Here is a 19,052-nt window from a genome sequence, read left to right on the forward strand (position 1 = left end):
ATAAAGTCTCAATCATCAAAAAACCTTGTTCTAACTAGATCGTTCTGATAAAGTCCATAAATATCACCAATGATTGTATAACAAATAGAGTACTTCAAATACAGGTAGCTATTGCACCTAACCCAGTTACATATTCCCATATAATGGTCTCATAAGATCATCATAATATCAGCATAATATACCTGCAGTCATGATGCCCCAAGATGTGTGGTCCACAAAGCTGTTGGTGTCGACTTTATCTGCAAATCAGAACAGGCTCACCGATGACCAAATAAGAACCATGGCTGAATTCATGCTTTAGGGGTTTGCTTGAGGACAAAAAAAAAAGAGTCTATTGCCTTTAACAAATACATCTCCGGTAAATTTAATTGGATCCAGTAAGTCTGTTGAAGGGCGGGGAAGGATTAGGTCAGGGGAAGGCGTTACTTCCCATAGGAGGGAAATAGTGTGAACATGCAAGACCCACAATTTTTGCATTTCAGTTTATTTGTTGAATGAGAGGCAGGGAAATAAATTCTGCTTAGGTAGAAGGCCCAAAAATATTTATTTAAGTACATATTGGACTGGCATTGTCTACATATTAAAACTTGAAACGCTTTTTTTTACATTCTGAACATGAATATGGCTATAATAATAATCTTTATTTTTATATAGCGCTAACATATTCCGCAGCGCTTTACAGTTTGCACACATTATCATCACTGTCCCCATTGGGGCTCACAATCTAAATTCCCTATCAGTATGTCTTTGGAATGTGGGAGGAAACCGGAGTACCCGGAGGAAACCCACGCAAACACGGAGAGAACATACAAACTCTTTGCAGATGTTGTCCTTAGTGGGGCTTCAACCCAGGACTCCAGCGCTGCAAGGCTGCTGTGCTAACCACTGTGCCACCGTGCTGCCCAGGGGAAGGCGTTACTTCCCATAGGAGGAAAATAGTGTGAACATGTGAGACCCACAATTTTTGTATTTCAGCCTATTTGTTGAATGAGAGGCGGGGAAAATAATTCTGCATAGGTAGAAGGCCCAAAAATATTTATTTAACTACATACTGGACTGGTATTGTTTACATACTAAAACTTGAAAAGCTTTTTTTTACATTCTGAACATGAATATGGCTATTCCCTTGTGTGAGATCTCTGATGTCTTACAAGTCCTTTTTTGTGTGTAAAACATTTCCCACATTCTGAACATGAAAATGGCTTCACCCCTGTGTGCGTTTTCTGATGTGTAACAAGACTTGATTTCACTGTATAACATTTCCCACATTCAGAACATGAAAACGGTTTCTCACCTGTGTGAATTCTTCGATGTGTGACAAGATGTGATTTTATTATAAAACATTTCCCACATTCTGAACATGAATAAGGCTTCTCGCCTCTATGACTTCTCTCATGTATAACAAGATATGATTTCATTGTAAAACATTTCTTACATTCTGAACATGAATATGGCTTCTCACCTGTATGTTTTTTCTGATGATTAACAAGTCTTGCTCTCGCTGTAAAACATTTTCCACATTCTGAACATGAAAAAGGCTTCTCCCCTGTGTGACGTCGCTCATGTGCAACAAGATTTGATTTCTGTGTAAAACATTTCCCACATTCTGAACATGAAAATGGCTTTTCCCCTGTGTGACTTCTCCAATGTTTAACAAGATTACATTTTAGTGTAAAGCATTTCCCACATTCTGAACATGAATATGGCATCTCACCTGTGTGTCTTTTCTCATGATCAAATAGATTTGATTTAGCTGTAAAACACTTTCCACATTCTAAACATGAAAATGGCTTCACCCCTGTGTGACTTCGCTCATGTGCAATAAGATTTGATTTTTTTGTAAAACATTTCTCACATTCTGAACATGAATATGGCATCTCACCTGTGTGTCTTTGCTCATGTTCAAATAGACTTGATTTAGCTGTAAAACACTTTCCACATTCTAAACATGAAAATGGCTTCTCCCCTGTGTGAATTCTCTCATGTGCAATAAGATTTGATATTTTTGTAAAACATTTTCCACATTCTGAACATGAAAAAGGCTTCTCCCCTGTGTGACGTCGCTCATGTGCAACAAGATTTGATTTCTGTGTAAAACATTTCCCACATTCTGAACATGAAAATGGCTTCTCCCATGTGTGAATTCTCTCATGTGCAATAAGATGTGATTTTTTTGTAAAACATTTCCCACACTCTGAACATGAATATGGCTTCTTTCTTGTGTGAGCTATTTGATGTTCACAACCAATTGTGTTATTTTTGCTTTGCATAATAGTCTGTGATGAATCAGAAGACAGAAACTTTTCAAAAGTATCATATGGTGGATCTTTACTGTGAAGGGCTGAGGATAAATCTGGGATATTGTCATGTTGTTCACAAGTATCCGGTGTAATAGTATGATCATGTGCAGTCAATTCTGAAAATGTAAGATGTGTCCCCGATCGGCTGGTGCAGTCAGCTGCAAAGAATAAAATGTAAATTAAAACATAACCATGAAATTAGATTAATAATTATAATATTTATACTTTCTAGAACATTTCAGTGCAAATTGTATTAAAATTCAATTAGGAACTGATGAAGGCACTGGTGGCAATAGAAGATATCGAAGCAGGAACTCATACATTATGTTAGACCATTAGGTTTCTGCTCTTTTCGTCTTGCACTTCGCCACTTTATAGGTCCATGTTTTACTGTACCGGTCACCAAAATTTTGTGAAATATAAAATATTTATTTATATTTAGCGAAATATTCAGTGAAGACTAGTAGATAGAGGTCAACCTCAGGGCCGGTTTTAGGCAAAGTGGGGCCCTAGGCAAAAGTTTAAAATGGGGCCCCAAATGCTAACATATTGCACCAACAGAAACATTTTGGTTGTAGCTACATGCGCTGATTTCAGGCCACTAAACGAGCGTGATCAACAATATTGAAGTCATTCGCCACTTGTTTCCAGCCTCTTTACACTGGCTGGGGACAGAATGATCACTAGTAAATCAATCTGTCCCCATACAGTATCATCTTAGCAGAATATCTGCAGTTTTAACTGGGCGATGTGCTGATGAGAACAATGATTTTTGTTCCGGCATATACTGTACATACATACACCGTACATACACACAGATACACATACCGTACATACACAGACATACACATTACATGCATACACACATACAGTTATATACACATATAGTATACACATACCGTACATACATATACCATACATACACACAAATACACATACATACACCGTACGTACACAGATACACATACAAATACAGTATATGCAAACACATACATATATCATACATACAAACAGATACACATACATATACCATCATACATACACATACCGTACATGCACACATGCATATACCGTACATTCACACAAATGCCGTACACACATATACCGTACATACACACAGATACACATACCATCATACATACACATACCGTACATACACACATGCATATACCGTACATTCACACAAATGCCGTACACACATATACCGTACATGCACACAGATACACATACATATACCGTACATACACAGATAGTTATATACATATAGTAAACACATACCGTACATACATATAAAATACACCCAAATGCACATACCGTACATACATACATATACCGTAATGCATACACACACATATACCAAACATACAGATACACATACACATACCGTACATATACACATACCGTACACACATATACATACACATATACTGTATGTACATGCACATAAACATACATATATACCATATATCCATATAAATTATTGCACATACACAGATACACACATACTGTACATGCATACACACACAGCCATACAACTATACCATATACATACACACATATACTGTACATACACAGATACACACAGATAGAAACATACACATAGATACACACAGATGCACACATACATATACAAGCATATACATACATACATACTAATCTTCTATAGGTGATCAGATGAGCCCTGCAGGTCAGTTCAGCTGGAGAGGGCTGCAGACCCCACTGTGGGGGATGGGGCACAGAGCAGACAGCACTGATATCGGCCCCCTGCTGCTGCCCTGCTGTCCCCTGCAGTGAGCTCCTCCCCCATCTCTTCTCTGTGAGGAGACGCTGCAGCCTGCTCTGAACAGAACAGTGGAGGGAGCAGAAGAAGTCCTGCTCTTCCTCCACTGCTGTCCCTATTTGCTGTGCAGCTGGGGCCCCTGACTGTAGGTGAGCACTCACCATTGGGACGCTCCATGCAGGGGGACAGACGCCAGCCAGTGAGCGCTGTCCTCAGTCTGATCACTGTGAGGTAAGGAAAGCGTTCATTGGCCAGCATCTCTCCCAGCATGACACGCCCCCTTTTTGATCTCCTGCACTTCGCGCCCTGCTCTCTCCCCGGCACTCGGTGTTCCGTGATTACAGGAGGGAGTGAGAGGGGCCCGATCCTGCATGATACCGGGCCTGCCTGCAGGGGGCCCCCTCCACCTCTGGGCCCCAGAGCAGTGCCATCAACAGTATGTCTGCCCCTGGCTGGGGGCCCCTAGGGCAGCGGGGGCCCCAGGCAGCTGCCTAGTCTGCCTGCCCCTAACGCCGGCCCTGGTCAACCTCTAAAAAGGTCCTCAAAACTATCCCACAACATTCACTTCCCATATAACAAATATGGAACCAACAAACAATAATGCAGAAAAGGTTCATGTCACAATATACAGTTATATGAAAAAGTTTGGGCACCCCTATTAATCTTAAGCTTAATGTTTTATAAAAATTGTTTTTTTTTGCAACATCTATTGAAGTTTCATATATCTAATAACTGTTGGACACAGTAATGTTTCTGCCTTGAAATGAGGTTTATTGTACTAACAGAAAATGTGCAATCTGCATTCAAACAAAATTTGACAAGTGCATAAGTATGGGCACCCTTATCATTTTTTTGTTTTAAATACTCCTACCTACTTTTTACTGACATACTAAAGCACTTTTTTTTGGTTTTGTAACCTCTTTGAGCTTTGAACTTCATAGTCAGGTATATGCAATCGTGAGTAAAGCTACTTAAAGTGGCCACTTGCAAGTTGTTCTCCTGTTTGAATCTCCTCTGAAGAGTGGCATCATGGGCTCCTCAAAACAACTGCCAAATGGTCTGAAAACAAAGATTATTCAACATAGTTGTTCAGGGGAAGGATACAAAAAGCTGTTTAACCTGTCAATTTCCACTGTGAGGGACATAGTAAGGAAATGGAAGAACACAGGTACAGTTCTTGTTAAGGCCAGAAGTGGCAGGCCAAGAAAAACATCAGAAAGGCAGAGAAGAAGAATGATGAGATCAGTCAAGGACAATCGTCAGACCACCTCCAGAGAGCTGCAGCATCAACTTGCTGCAGATGGTGTCACTGTGCATCAGTCAACTATACAACACACTTTGCACAAGGAGAAGCTGTATGGGAGAGTGATGCGAAAGAAGCCATTTCTGCAAGCACACCACAAACAGAGTCGGCTGAGGTATGCAAAAGCACATTTGGAGAAGTCAATTTCTTTTTGGAAGAAGGTCCTGTGGACTGATGAAACCAAGATTGAGTTGTTTGGTCATACAAAAAGGCGTTATGCATGGCGGCAAAAAAACACAGCATTCCAAGTAAAACACTTGCTGCCCACAGTATTTGGTGGAGGTTCCATCATGCTTTGGGGCTGTGTGGCCAATGCCGGCACCGGGAATTTTGTTAAAGTTGAGGGACGCATGTGTGACGGGGTGTACGGCAGAGCAAGAAGGGACAACAGGCCAAGGGATGATTCCACAGATTTATTATCAAGAACGCTGGAACAACACATGCAGGTAGATCTACAGAGTCGACAATTAGTCCAACGGAACAGGTTTGGGGCACCTCCCGATAATCCTTGCGCCAGCTAACAAAGCAATAGTCCACACAAGTCCAAGGGATCCCAAAACAATCTCACGAACGACGAGATATGTCCTCAGTTCAAGTCTCGCCCCGTTCGCTTCTGCAGTCCCAGATGGGCATGGGGTCTTGCCTCAGCTAAGAATCCCCACTCCTTCTCCTTCAAAGATCAACTCACATCTGATCTCAAAATACGAATGAATTGTCTGAGCTCCTGGGATCTGCCCATGAAGGGGGGTAGGGGTCACACCTTCTATTCAATGGTTGGGTCCATCAGAAGATTCTAGACTAGTGGGCTCCGCTTAGTCTAGCTAGTATGTACATTTGACTAGCCACCTGCTGTGAGGAACAATGGCTATTCCTTCACTAGTTGACAAAGCTTAATTACATTATAGCTTAGGGCTGCAAGTATTGGGGGAAGGAGACATATTGTTACAGGTGAACTCCCAGCACAAGAAAATACATATATTACAGCTAATAGAAACCAGAGAACAGTTACATACATCAAATGGCATATTATTCAAATACAGGACAGGGCAAAAGTACATATCATGACAGCATGGATTCCTCTCAGTATCAGCAGATTCTTGACAATAATGTTCATGAATCAGTGACAAAGTTGAAGTTATGCAGGGGATGGATCTTTCAGCAAGACAATGATCCAAAACACTGCTCCAAATCTACTCAGGCATTCATGCAGAGGAACAATTACACTGTTCTGGAATGGCCATCCCAGTCCCCAGACCTGAATACCATTGAACATCTGAAGAGGGCTGTCCATGCTCGGCGACTATCAAACTGCACTGCACATTAACTGCACTGGAATTGTTTTGTAAAGAGGAATGGTCAAAAATACCTTCATCCAGGATCCAGGAACTCATTAAAAGCTACAGGAAGCGACTAGAGGCTGTTATTTTTGCAAAAGGAGGATCTACTAAATATTAATGTCACTTTTCTGGTGAGGTGCCCATACTTATGCGCCTGTCAAATTTTGTTTGAATGCAGATTGCACATTTTCTGTTAGTACAATAAACCTCATTTCGAGGCAGAAACATTACTGTGTCCAACAGTTATTAGATATATGAAACTGAAATAGCTGTTGCAAAAAAAAAAATTTTTATAAAACATTAAGCTTAAGATTAAGGCCATGTGCACACGTTCAGTATTTTTTGTGGTTTTTTCGCCATAAAATCGTGATAAAAATGCGAAAAAAAATGCTTTCATATGCCTCCCATTATTTTCAGTGTATTCTGCATATCTTGTGCAAATGTTGCATTTTTTTCCGCAAAAAAATCGCATTGTAGAAAAAAAAGCAACATGTTCATTAAATTTGCGGAATCGCGGGGATTCTGCACACCTAGGAATGCATTGATCTGCTTACTTCCCACACGGGGCTATGCCCACCATGCGGGAAGTAAGCAGATCATGTGCGGTTGGTACCGAGGGTGGAGGAGAGGAGACTCTCCTACACGGACTGGGCACCGTATAATTGGTAAAAAAAAAAAGAATTAAAATAAAAAATAGTGATATACTCACCTTCTGATGGCCCCTGGAGTCTTCCTCTCATCGGTGCATGCTCTCTCTTCCATTCCTATAGATGCTCTGTGTGTAGGACCTGCGATGACGTCGCGGTCATGTGACCGTGACGTCATCGCAGGTCCTACACACAGAGCAACAGCTGAGGAGATCGGGGGCCATCAATCAGAGGGTGAGTATAACCTTTTTTTTATTTTTTTATTATTTTTAACATGATATCTTTTTACTATTGATGCTGCATAGGCTGCATCTATAGTAAAAAGTTGGTCACACTTGTCAAACAGTATGTTTGACAAGTGTGACCAACCTGTCAATCAGTTTTCCAAGCGATGCTACAGATCGCTTGGAAAACTTTAGCATTCTGCAAGCTAATTACACTTGCAAAATGGTAAAAAAAAACGTGAAAAAAAAACGGGAAAAAAATGAAAAAAGAAGCAGGCGGATTTCTTGCAGAAAATGTCCGGTTTTCTTCAGGAAATTTCTGCAAGAAATCCTGACGTGTGCACATACCCTTATAGGGGTGCCCAAACTTTTTCATATAACTGTACAACACTGATAACAATATCGAAGTGCAGAATGAAACACACAAGCGACACATGTGCTAACCACTAAAAATACAGCAAACTAGTCTAAGCCCAAAGGGGAGATATATATATACAGTATGTGTGTGTGTGCGCGTGTGTGCTACCAGTGGCAACAGAGCTTCTATCAGCACAATATTTTCAAAACACAGCCCAATAAAACCTGTTGAGAAATTGCAGTAACCCCATCACTCCCTAGTGACCATCAATACATCTTTTTAATGACCTGCGATATAAGAGACTAGCATCCCCCAATGATTGACAATCCAGCAGCTATCAGCTTTACACTATAGCTGACAATTTATGCATCAGCCATGATCAGTGTTGGTACCGACTAAAGCCGTTAAATACTGCTGTAAATAGTGAGTACGGCATCTAGATGGTTAACAGAGTGTGGGGGCTCCCTATTTATCCCCATCGGCACCCTGAGATCTTGATCGTGTGGTCCTGATGTTTTCAGTGGCAGTTCATGACCAAATAAAGGCCTTAAACTCTGCTGGCAATAGTGGCCTGTTCAGAAGTTATCAAAATTTAGATGCTAAATATAAACTTCTTAATTCCTGTCATACCACATTGCATTAATTCCTGAAAAGTACCTGGAGGATTAATAAACTACCTGAAAGCAATTTTGAATATGTTAAGAGGTACTGTTTTATAGTGGTATCACGTTGGGGGTCCTACATATTGGAAACCAAAAAAAATCACTTCTAAACTGAACAGGTCCCTAAAAAAAATAAGTTTAGTAAATTTCCTTGAAAAAATGAAAAATGACTGATACATGACTTGTTAGAATTCTAACAAAATAAAACAACATTTTTCAAATGGTGCTGATATAAAGCAGACACGAGGGACATGTTATTTATTAATGTTTTTGTGTGGTGTGAGTACTTGGATTAAAGGGATAATCATTAACCCCTTCACCCCCAAGGGTGGTTTGCACGTTAATGACCGGGCCAATTTTTACAATTCTGACCACTGTCCCTTTATGAGGCTATAACTCTGGAACGCTTTGACGGATCTTGGCGATTCTGACATTGTTTTCTCGTGACATATTGTACTTCATGTTAGTGGTAAAATTTATTCGATATAACTTGCGTTTATTTGTGAAAAAAATGGAAATTTGGCGAAAATTTTGAAAATTTTGCAATTTTCCAACTTTGAATTTTTATGCCCTTAAATCACAGACATATGTCACGCAAAATACTTAATAAGTAACATTTCCCACATGTCTACTTTACATCAGTACAATTTTGGAACCAAAATTTTATATAAGGTGATGTAAGGTTATATATGAGTTATAAGGGTTAAAAGTTGACCAGCAATTTCTCATTTTTACAACACCATTTTTTTTTTTAGGGACCACATCTCATTTGAAGTCATTTTGAGGGGTCTATATGATAGAAAATACTCAAGTGTGACACCATTCTAAAAACTGCACCCCTCAAGGTGCTCAAAACCACATTCAAGAAGTTTATTAACCCTTCAGGTGTTTCACAGGAATTTTTGGAATGTTTAAATAAAAATGAACATTTAACTTTTTTTCACACAAAATTTATTTCAGCTCCAATTTGTTTTATTTTACCAAGGGTAATAGGAGAAAATGGACCCCCAAAGTTGTTGTACAATTTGTCCTGAGTACGCTGATACCCCATATGTGGGGGTAAACCACTGTTTGGGCGTATGGCAGAGCTCGGAAGGAAAGGAGCGCCATTTGACTTTTCAATGCAAAATTGACTGGAATTGAGATGGGACGCCATGTTGCGTTTGGAGAGCCCCTGATGTGCCTAAACACTGAAACCCCCTACAAGTGACACCATTTTGGAAAGTAGACCCCCTAAGGAACTTATCTTGATGTGTGGTGAGCACTTTGACCCACCAAGTGCTTCACAGAAGTTTATAATGCAGAGCCGTAAAAATAAAAAATCATATTTTTTCACAAAAATGATCTTTTCGCCCCCAATTTTTTATTTTCCCAAGGGTAAGAGAAGAAATTGGACCCCAAAAAATGTTGTGCAATTTGTCCTGAGTACGATGATACCCCATATGTGGGTGTAAACCATTGTTTGGGCGCATGGCAGAGCTTGGAAGGGAAGGAGCGCCATTTGACTTTTCAATGCAAAATTGACTGGAATTGAGATGGGACGCCATGTTGCGTTTGGAGAGCCCCTGATGTGCCTAAACATTGAAACTCCCTACAAGTGACACCATTTTGGAAAGTAGACCCCCTAAGGAACTTATCTAGATGTGTGGTGAGCACTTTGACCCACCAAGTGCTTCACAGAAGTTTATAATGCAGAGCCGTAAAAATAAAAAATCATATTTTTTCACAAAAATGATCTTTTCGCCCCCAATTTTTTATTTTCCCAAGGGTAAGAGAAGAAATTGGACCCCAAAAAATGTTGGCCAATTTGTCCTGAGTACGCTGATACCCCATATGTGGGTGTAAACCATTGTTTGGGCGCATGGCAGAGCTTGGAAGGGAAGGAGCGCCATTTGACTTTTCAATGCAAAATTGACTGGAATTGAGATGGGACGCCATGTTGCGTTTGGAGAGCCCCTGATGTGCCTAAACATTGAAACTCCCTACAAGTGACACCATTTTGGAAAGTAGACCCCCTAAGGAACTTATCTAGATGTGTGGTGAGCACTTTGACCCACCAAGTGCTTCACAGAAGTTTATAATGCAGAGCCGTAAAAATAAAAAATCATATTTTTTCACAAAAATGATCTTTTTGCCCCCAATTTTTTATTTTCCCAAGGGTAAGAGAAGAAATTGGACCCCAAAAAATGTTGTGCAATTTGTCCTGAGTACGATGATACCCCATATGTGGGTGTAAACCATTGTTTGGGCGCATGGCAGAGCTTGGAAGGGAAGGAGCGCCATTTGACTTTTCAATGCAAAATTGACTGGAATTGAGATGGGACGCCATGTTGCGTTTGGAGAGCCCCTGATGTGCCTAAACATTGAAACTCCCTACAAGTGACACCATTTTGGAAAGTAGACCCCCTAAGGAACTTATCTAGATGTGTGGTGAGCACTTTGACCCACCAAGTGCTTCACAGAAGTTTATATTGCAGAGCCGTAAAAATAAAAAATCATATTTTTTCACAAAAATGATCTTTTTGCCCCCAATTTTTTATTTTCCCAAGGGTAAGAGAAGAAATTGGACCCCAAAAAATGTTGTGCAATTTGTCCTGAGTACGATGATACCCCATATGTGGGTGTAAACCATTGTTTGGGCGCATGGCAGAGCTTGGAAGGGAAGGAGCGCCATTTGACTTTTCAATGCAAAATTGACTGGAATTGAGATGGGACGCCATGTTGCGTTTGGAGAGCCCCTGATGTGCCTAAACATTGAAACTCCCTACAAGTGACACCATTTTGGAAAGTAGACCCCTTAAGGAACTTATCTAGATGTGTTTTGAGAGCTTTGAACCCCCAAGTGTTTCACTACAGATTATAACGCAGAGCCGTGAAAATAATTTTTATTTTTTTTCTCAAAAATGATTTTTTTAGCACCCAGCTTTGTATTTTTACAAGGGTAACAGAATAAATTGGACCCCAAAATTTGTTTTCCAATTTGTCCTGAGTACGCTGATACCCCATATGTGGGGGGGAACCACTGTTTGGGCGCATGACAGAGCTCGGAATGGAAGGAGCGCCATTTGGAATGCAGACTTAAATGGATTGGTCAGCAGCCGTCACGTTGCATTTGCAGAGCCCCTGATGTACCCAAACAGTACAAACCCCCCCACAAGTGACCCCATATTGGAAACTAGACCTCCCAAGGAACTTATCTAGATGTGTTTTGAGAACTTTGAACCCCCAAGTGTTTCACTAAAGTTTATAGCGCAAAGCCGTGAAAATAACAATTCTTTTTTTTTTTCACAAAAATGATTTTTTAGCCCCCAGTTTTGTATTTTCACAAGGGTAACAGGATAAATTAGACCCCAAAAGTTGTTGTCCAATTTGTCCTGAGTACGCTGATACCCCATATGTGGGGGGGAACCACTGTTTGGGTGCATGACAGAGCTCGGAAGGGAAGGAGCGCCATTTGGAATGCAGCCTTAAATGGATTGGTCTGCAGGCGTCACGTTGCATTTGCAGAGCCCCTGATGTACCCAAACAGTACAAACCCCCCACAATTGACCCCATATTGGAAACTAGACCTCCCAAGGAACTTATCTAGATGTGTTGTGAGAACTTTGAACCCCCAAGTGTTTCACTACAGTTTATAACGCAGAGCCGTGAAAATAAAACATCTTTTTTTTCACACAAAAATGATTTTTAGCCCCCAAAATTTTTATTTTCCTAAGGATAACAAGAGAACCCAGAAGTTGTTGTTCAATTTGTCCCGAGTACGCTGATAACACATATGTTGGGGTAAACCCCTTTTTGGGCGCACGGGAGAGCTCGGAAGGGAAGGAGCACTGTTTTACTTTTTCAACGCAGAATTGGCTGGAATTGAGATTGGACGCCATGTCGCGCTTGGAGAGCCCCTGATGTGCCTGGACAGTGGAAACTCCCCAATTCTACCTGAAACCCTAACCCAAACACACCCCTAACCCTAATCCCAACGGTAACCCTAACCACACTCCTAGCCCTGACACACCCATAATTCTAATCCCAACCCTAATCCAAATGTAAATGTAATCCAAACCCTAACCCTAACTTTAGCCCCAACCCTAACTTTAGCCCCAACCCTAACTTTACCTCCAACCCTAGCCCTAACCCTAGCCCTAACCCTAAACGTGACTGAAATAAGTGGCACTGAAATACGTGGCACTGAAATACGTGGCACTGAAATACGTGGCACTGAAATACGTGGCACTGAAATACGTGGCACTTAAATACGTGGCACTTAAATACGTGGCACTGAAATATGTGATACGTGGCACTGAAATATGTGATACGTGGCACTGAAATACGTGGCACTGAAATACGTGGCACTGAAATACGTGGCACTGAAATACGTGGCACTGAAATATGTGATACGTGGCACTTAAATACGTGGCACTGAAACACGTGGCACTGAAATACGTGATACGTGGCACTGAAATACATGGCACTGAAATACGTGGCACTGAAATACGTGGCACTGAAATACGTGCAACTGAAATACGTGGTACTAAAATATGTGGCACTGAAATACGTGATACGTGGCACTGAAATACGTGGCACTGAAACACGTGGCACTGAAATACGTGATACGTGGCACTGAAATACGTGGCACTGAAATACGTGGCACTGAAATACGTGGCACTATGACTGTCAGAAAATGTTCATTAAACGGTTAGGGGTGAGTTTAGGGGTAGGGTTAGGGTTTGGATCCCTTTATCACCTTGATGGTGGTGGGTGGCTTTTCAGTGTGTTTTCTGTTTTTTTTCGATAAAAATGCATGCGTTTTTAACGCAAACAAACGCATGCGCTTAAAAACGCAAGAAAATACTGCAGGTTGTATTTCTGAAAATGAACGCATGCAGAAAAAAACCGCATGCGTTTGAAAACGCGACCAAACGCGTACAAAAAAAACGCATGCGTTTTCAATGTTAAATATAGGGAAAAAACGCATGCTTTTTTTGTGCAAAAAACGCTGCAGACAAAAACGCAAGTGTGAAACCAGCGACGCTTTTTATAGCAAAAAAGTTTTTGCGTCTCCACATTTTGAGACCTATAATTTTTCCACATTTTGCTCCACAGAGTCATGTGAGGTCTTGTTTTTTGCGGGACGAGTTGACGTTTTTATTGGTAACATTTTCGGACACGTGACCGTTTTTGATCGCTTTTTATTCCGATTTTTGTGAGGCAGAATGACCAAAAACCTGCTATTCATGAATTTCTTTTGGGAGAGGCGTTTATACCGTTCCGCGTTTGGTAAAATTGATAAAGCAGTTTTATTCGTCGGGTCAGTACGATTACAGCGATATCTCATTTATATCATTTTTTATGTTTTGGCGCTTTTATACGATAAAAACTAAAATATAGAAAAAATAATTATTTTGGTATCGCTTTATTCTCAGGACTATAACTTTTTTATTTTTTTGCTGATGATGCTGTATGGCGGCTTTTTTTTTGCGGGACAAGATGACGTTTTCAGCGGTACCATGGATATTTATATCAGTCTTTTTGATCGTGTGTTATTCCACTTTTTGTTCGGCGGTATGGTAATAAAGCGTTGTTTTTTGCCTCTTTTTTTTTTTTTTTTTCTTACGGTGTTTACTGAAGGGGTTAACTAGTGGGGCAGTTTTATAGGTTGGGTCGTTACGGACGCGGCGATACTAAATATGTGTACTTTTATTGTTTTGGTTTTTTTATTTAGATAAAGAAATGTATTTATGGGAATAATATATATTTTTTTATTATTATTTATTTAGGAATTATTATTTTTTTTTTTTTACACATGTGGAAAATTTTTTTTTTTACTTTTTTACTTTGTCCCAGGGGGGGACATCACAGATCATTGATCTGGCAGTGTGCACAGCACTCTGCCAGATCGACGATCTGCTGTGCAGGGCTGCAGGCTTACCAAGTGTCTGCTCTGAGCAGACACTCGGTAAGCCACCTCCTTCCCTGCAGGACCCGGATGCCGCAGCCATCTTGGATCCGGGACCTGCAGCCAGGAAGGAGGTAGGAGACCCTCGCAGCAACGTGATCACATCGCGTTGCTCCGGGGGTCTCAGGGAAGCCCGCAGGGAGCCCCCTCCCTGCGCGATGCTTCCCTATACCGCCGGTACACTGCGATCATGTTTGATCGCGGTGTGCCGGGGGTTAATGTGCCGGGGGCGGTCCGTGACCGCTCCTGGCACATAGTGCCGGATGTCAGCTGCGATATGCAGCTGACACCTGGCCGCGATCGGCTGCGCTCCCCCCGTGAGCGCCGCTGATCGGTGATGACGTACTATCCCGTCGGTGGTCATACGGGCCCACCCCACCTCGACGGGATAGTACGTCTGATGTCAGGAAGGGGTTAAAAGTTCAAAAATTGCTAAATTTTTTAAAATTTTGTTAAAATTTCTGATATTTTTATAGAAAAATATTTAGAATTGAGAGTCCTCAGTGGTTGATACCTTTTAATGGCTAACTGAAAAGATGGTAACAAATTGAAAGCTTTCGAGACTACACAGGTCTCTTCATCAGGCAAAGACTAGAAGAAATTCTGAAGAATCACATATTTATGCACAACATAGCACAGAAAAAAAAAAACATGGATAAGACAGGTGACATGAAGCAGAATTACCATGAGTGATAAACAGTTATGTCCATAAATATTGGACCAGTTCTTAGATAAGGAATGTTTTATTGCCCTCTGATTGGGGTCTGGTTCTGTTGTGATGACCCCTCATAGTCTGACGAGCAAGTTCCTTAGTTGATGTAAAAAGACATAAATCCATGCGACATATTCATTCCTGCACTAAGAATGTCAAAGGTCATCATTAGTTTATATTCCCACACTCTTCTGTCTCTCTTAGATTTGAAGCTACCTTTAAAAACAAGTAATTTCATGCCCATAATGTTATGAATTGGGAGACAAAAATGTATTGCCACAGGTAGATCCATTATTTTTTCTCTTATTGTGTGGCGGTTGTTCTAAGCTTTTGCCCTGTCTCCCCCACATACAGACCCCCAGTTGGACATTTAGTACAAATAATTAGGTACACCATATTAGAAGTGTCGCAGCTGAAAGTACCTGGTATCTTGTAGTCCTGATGTGAATTGGGGATCTTTATCTTGTCCGTGGTCATTATAAATGGACAGGTTTTACATTTTTTCTGATTGCAAGGAAAGGTTCCTGCAGCTGTTGGAGAGGACAGGGAGCTCTTGACAATGATGCTTCTTAGATTTGGGGGCTGCCTAAAACACAGTAGTGGGGGGTCTGGAAAAATGGATTGTAATCGGGCATCTTTTTGTAGTAAAGGTTGTAATTTCCGTGCAGCTCCCCTTAGCACCTCTAGATTCGGATTGTAGGTAACTACTAGAAGCACCCGGTTATTTTCTTCTTTAGCTTTGTAATGTAGCAGGTGATTCCTTGATTTTCTGATGGCTCTTATAATCTGGTTTTCAATTGTTCTTGGATCGTAGCCCTGATTCAAAAAGGTCTTTCTGAGGCAACCAAGGTGTTCATCCCTATCCATTGGGTTGGAACATATACGATTGTATCTGATGGCTTGGCTGTAGACAATTGAGTTTATGTGTTTTGGATGGAAACTGTCCCATTTAAGGTATGTTGGACGGTCGATTGGCTTCTGATACAGGGATGTCTCTATTTTATTGCTCTGCGGCTTAATGATGGTGTTGAAAAAGTTAATTTCAGTACAGGAGTAGTTGAGTGTCAAGTTAATGGTAGGATGAAATTGATTAAACTGTTCATGGAACGTCTTTAGCTGTGGCTCAGACTCCGTCCAGATGATTAAAATGTCATCAATGTAGCGGTAGTAGGACAGAGGCCTGATGGGACATGAGGACAAAAAGTCACTTTCAAGCTTGGCCATGAAAAGATTTGCATACTGTGGGGCCATTTTACTTCCCATTGCTGTGCCAGTCTCCTGTAGCTAGATCTTCTTATCAAATTCAAAGTAATTGTGGGTGAGGATGAATTTTATAAGTTTCACCACAGAATTTGCATCAGTCCCTGTGTTTTCCAGGAAGAATTTGCAGGCATTAAAATCCATCCTGGTGTGGGATATTGGAGTAAAGATTCCACATCCATGGTGGCCAGGATGGTTCCTTCTGGTAGAGGACCTATTGCTGATAGTTTATTCAATAGGTCAGTTGTGTCTTGAATGAAGCTGGGTGTATCCTTTACCAGGGGTTTAAGAATACCCTCTACCCATCCAGATACCTGCTCAGTATTGGTGCCCACACATGAAATAATTGGTCTTCCTGGATTTCCAGATTTGTGGATTTTGGGAAGCATGTAGAATGTCCCTGTTCTTGGACTTTCTGGTATCAGGTCATTGGCTCTTATGGATTCGTAGGGCAGACAAGATACCAACTTGTTTAGTTCCTTGTAATAGTCCTGTGTAGGATCCGACTTCAATTTTTTGTAGTAGCGTGTGTCCATAAGTTGTCTGTTTGCTTCCTTCATATAGTCTGATGTGTTCATCATGACTATTGCACCTCCCTTGTCAGCAGGTTTGATGATGATTTCTTTGTTGGTTTTCAGAGACTGTATGGCCTTACTCTCCTGGGCACTGATGTTGGATGCTTGTCTCCTGTTAGTACGGTATCTACGATGGTGGATTTTATCAAATGTCTGAAGGAGTCTATATATTTATCCAAATGAGGGTTGTGTCTAGGTGGAGGTGTCCAGTCTGACCTCTTCTTTGTTGTTAGGATCCCTTTTCCTTCAGTCCAGGTGGATTCTGAATCTTCTGTATCATTGAAATATTCCCTCAGGTGCAGTCTCCTGAAAAAATGTTCCATATCACTGTAGAGTTCAGTTTTATCCAGGGCCTTAGTAGGACAAAATGAGAGTCCTCTGGAAAGCATGGCCAGCTCCACTTTGTTGGGTTTATAATCTGAGAGATTAATGACACAGTTAGATGCTTTTGTGTCTGGAATGGAGTGGTTGTCCAAGTTGTCAGGTTTTGGCTTTGTTTTGTATCTGTTTGCATAGAGTCCTGAATTGAGGCACAATCTGTGCAGTTTCTTTTCCTTGTTATGAATCAGAAGGGCCCGTAGTTTGTTGTAATATTGTTGTAATTTTTGCTCTGTGTCTTCTGTAAGTGTCTTCCTCAGAGTTTCAAATTGCCCTTGGAATTTACTCTTTATGCTGTAGCAGACATGCAAAAGATGATTCCTTAATCTCTCAGAAGTCCTGTGACACAGGTTTTGTGAATAATGGGTATTGTAGGTATGAAGAATTGGGTTTGTAATCCAGAGTCCTTTAGGAAATAAATTCTCCTTTTTGCATTTAGATAAGAAAAAATGTCGCTGTCCACTTGTGCACATTTCTTCAGAAGTGGTTTTAGTTCCATAAAGATGCGGTACATTCTGGTATCCTCCATTTTGATACAGGAAAGATATATATCTTGGTACCGTGTTAGCCAGTAGATAGAAAAATATTTAGAATTGAGAGTCCTCAGTGGTTGATACCTTTTAATGGCTAACTGAAAAGATGGTAACAAATTGCAAGCTTTCGAGACTACACAGGTCTCTTCATCAGGCAAAGACTAAAAGAAATTCTGAAGAATCACATATTTATGCACAACATAGCACAGAAAAAAAAACATGGATAAGACAGGTGACATGAAGCAGAATTACCATGAGTGATAAACAGTTATGTCCATAAATATTGGACCAGTTCTTAGATAAGGAATGTTTTATTGTCCTCTGATTGGGGTCTGGTTCTGTTGCGATGACCCCTCATAGTCTGAGGGGCAAGTTGCTTAGCTGATGTAGAAGGACATAAATCCATGCGGGGTCATCACAACAGATATCCAGATAGGTGAGTTATGGAGAACATACAGTGTCTTAGGCATCAGAATCATCTTAATTAGATTAATTCGGACTACAACAGATAAATGCAACTTAGACCAAGCCCCTACCTTTGCCTTAAGAGTTCCCACCACCGGTGTAAGATTAGTATGCAAGTAATTCGTAATCGGCAAAGAGATTAGTATCCCCAAATATTTGAATTGATCTGCTACTTTAAGTCTACCCCCTTCCATAGAATCTCCAAGCTCACCTCCTGCATCATCCACCATAAATTTATTTTAAGCCCCGACAAAGCACCAAATCCCTCAATGAGCCGAATTGCATTACTCAATGAATCATGTGGATCACTCAAGAACAGCAGTATATCATCTGCATAAAGTGCTATTTTTTCCTCTATCGATCCATATTTAAACCCAGAAACCTCAGCGGACTGTCGGATCTTGGCGGCCAGGGGCTTCACGGCTAAAGCAAACAAAATAGGGGACAGCGGACACCCCTGTCTCGTCCCTCTATGTAGCCTTATCGTATGAGAAAGCTCCCCATTCACTCTCACCCTAGCTGATGGTTGCGCATACAATAGCTGAACCCAGGACACAAATTGTGG

The 19,052-nt window shown here is 40.9% G+C and overlaps 1 protein-coding gene across 1 annotated transcript in view; it reads right to left on the reverse strand.

Annotated features, from left to right (window-relative positions):
* The window catches only part of LOC143767417 (uncharacterized), an 82,695-nt gene that overhangs the window by 39,619 nt on the left and 24,024 nt on the right, over positions 1 to 19,052 (reverse strand). Inside the window, 1 exon segment of the mRNA XM_077255751.1 lies at positions 1,120 to 2,458. Within this exon segment, the coding sequence (XP_077111866.1) occupies positions 1,120 to 2,458 (1,339 nt within the window).

The sequence above is a fragment of the Ranitomeya variabilis genome, chromosome 4 (genome assembly GCF_051348905.1).
Source record: "Ranitomeya variabilis isolate aRanVar5 chromosome 4, aRanVar5.hap1, whole genome shotgun sequence".
NCBI classification, from domain to species: domain Eukaryota; kingdom Metazoa; phylum Chordata; class Amphibia; order Anura; family Dendrobatidae; genus Ranitomeya; species Ranitomeya variabilis.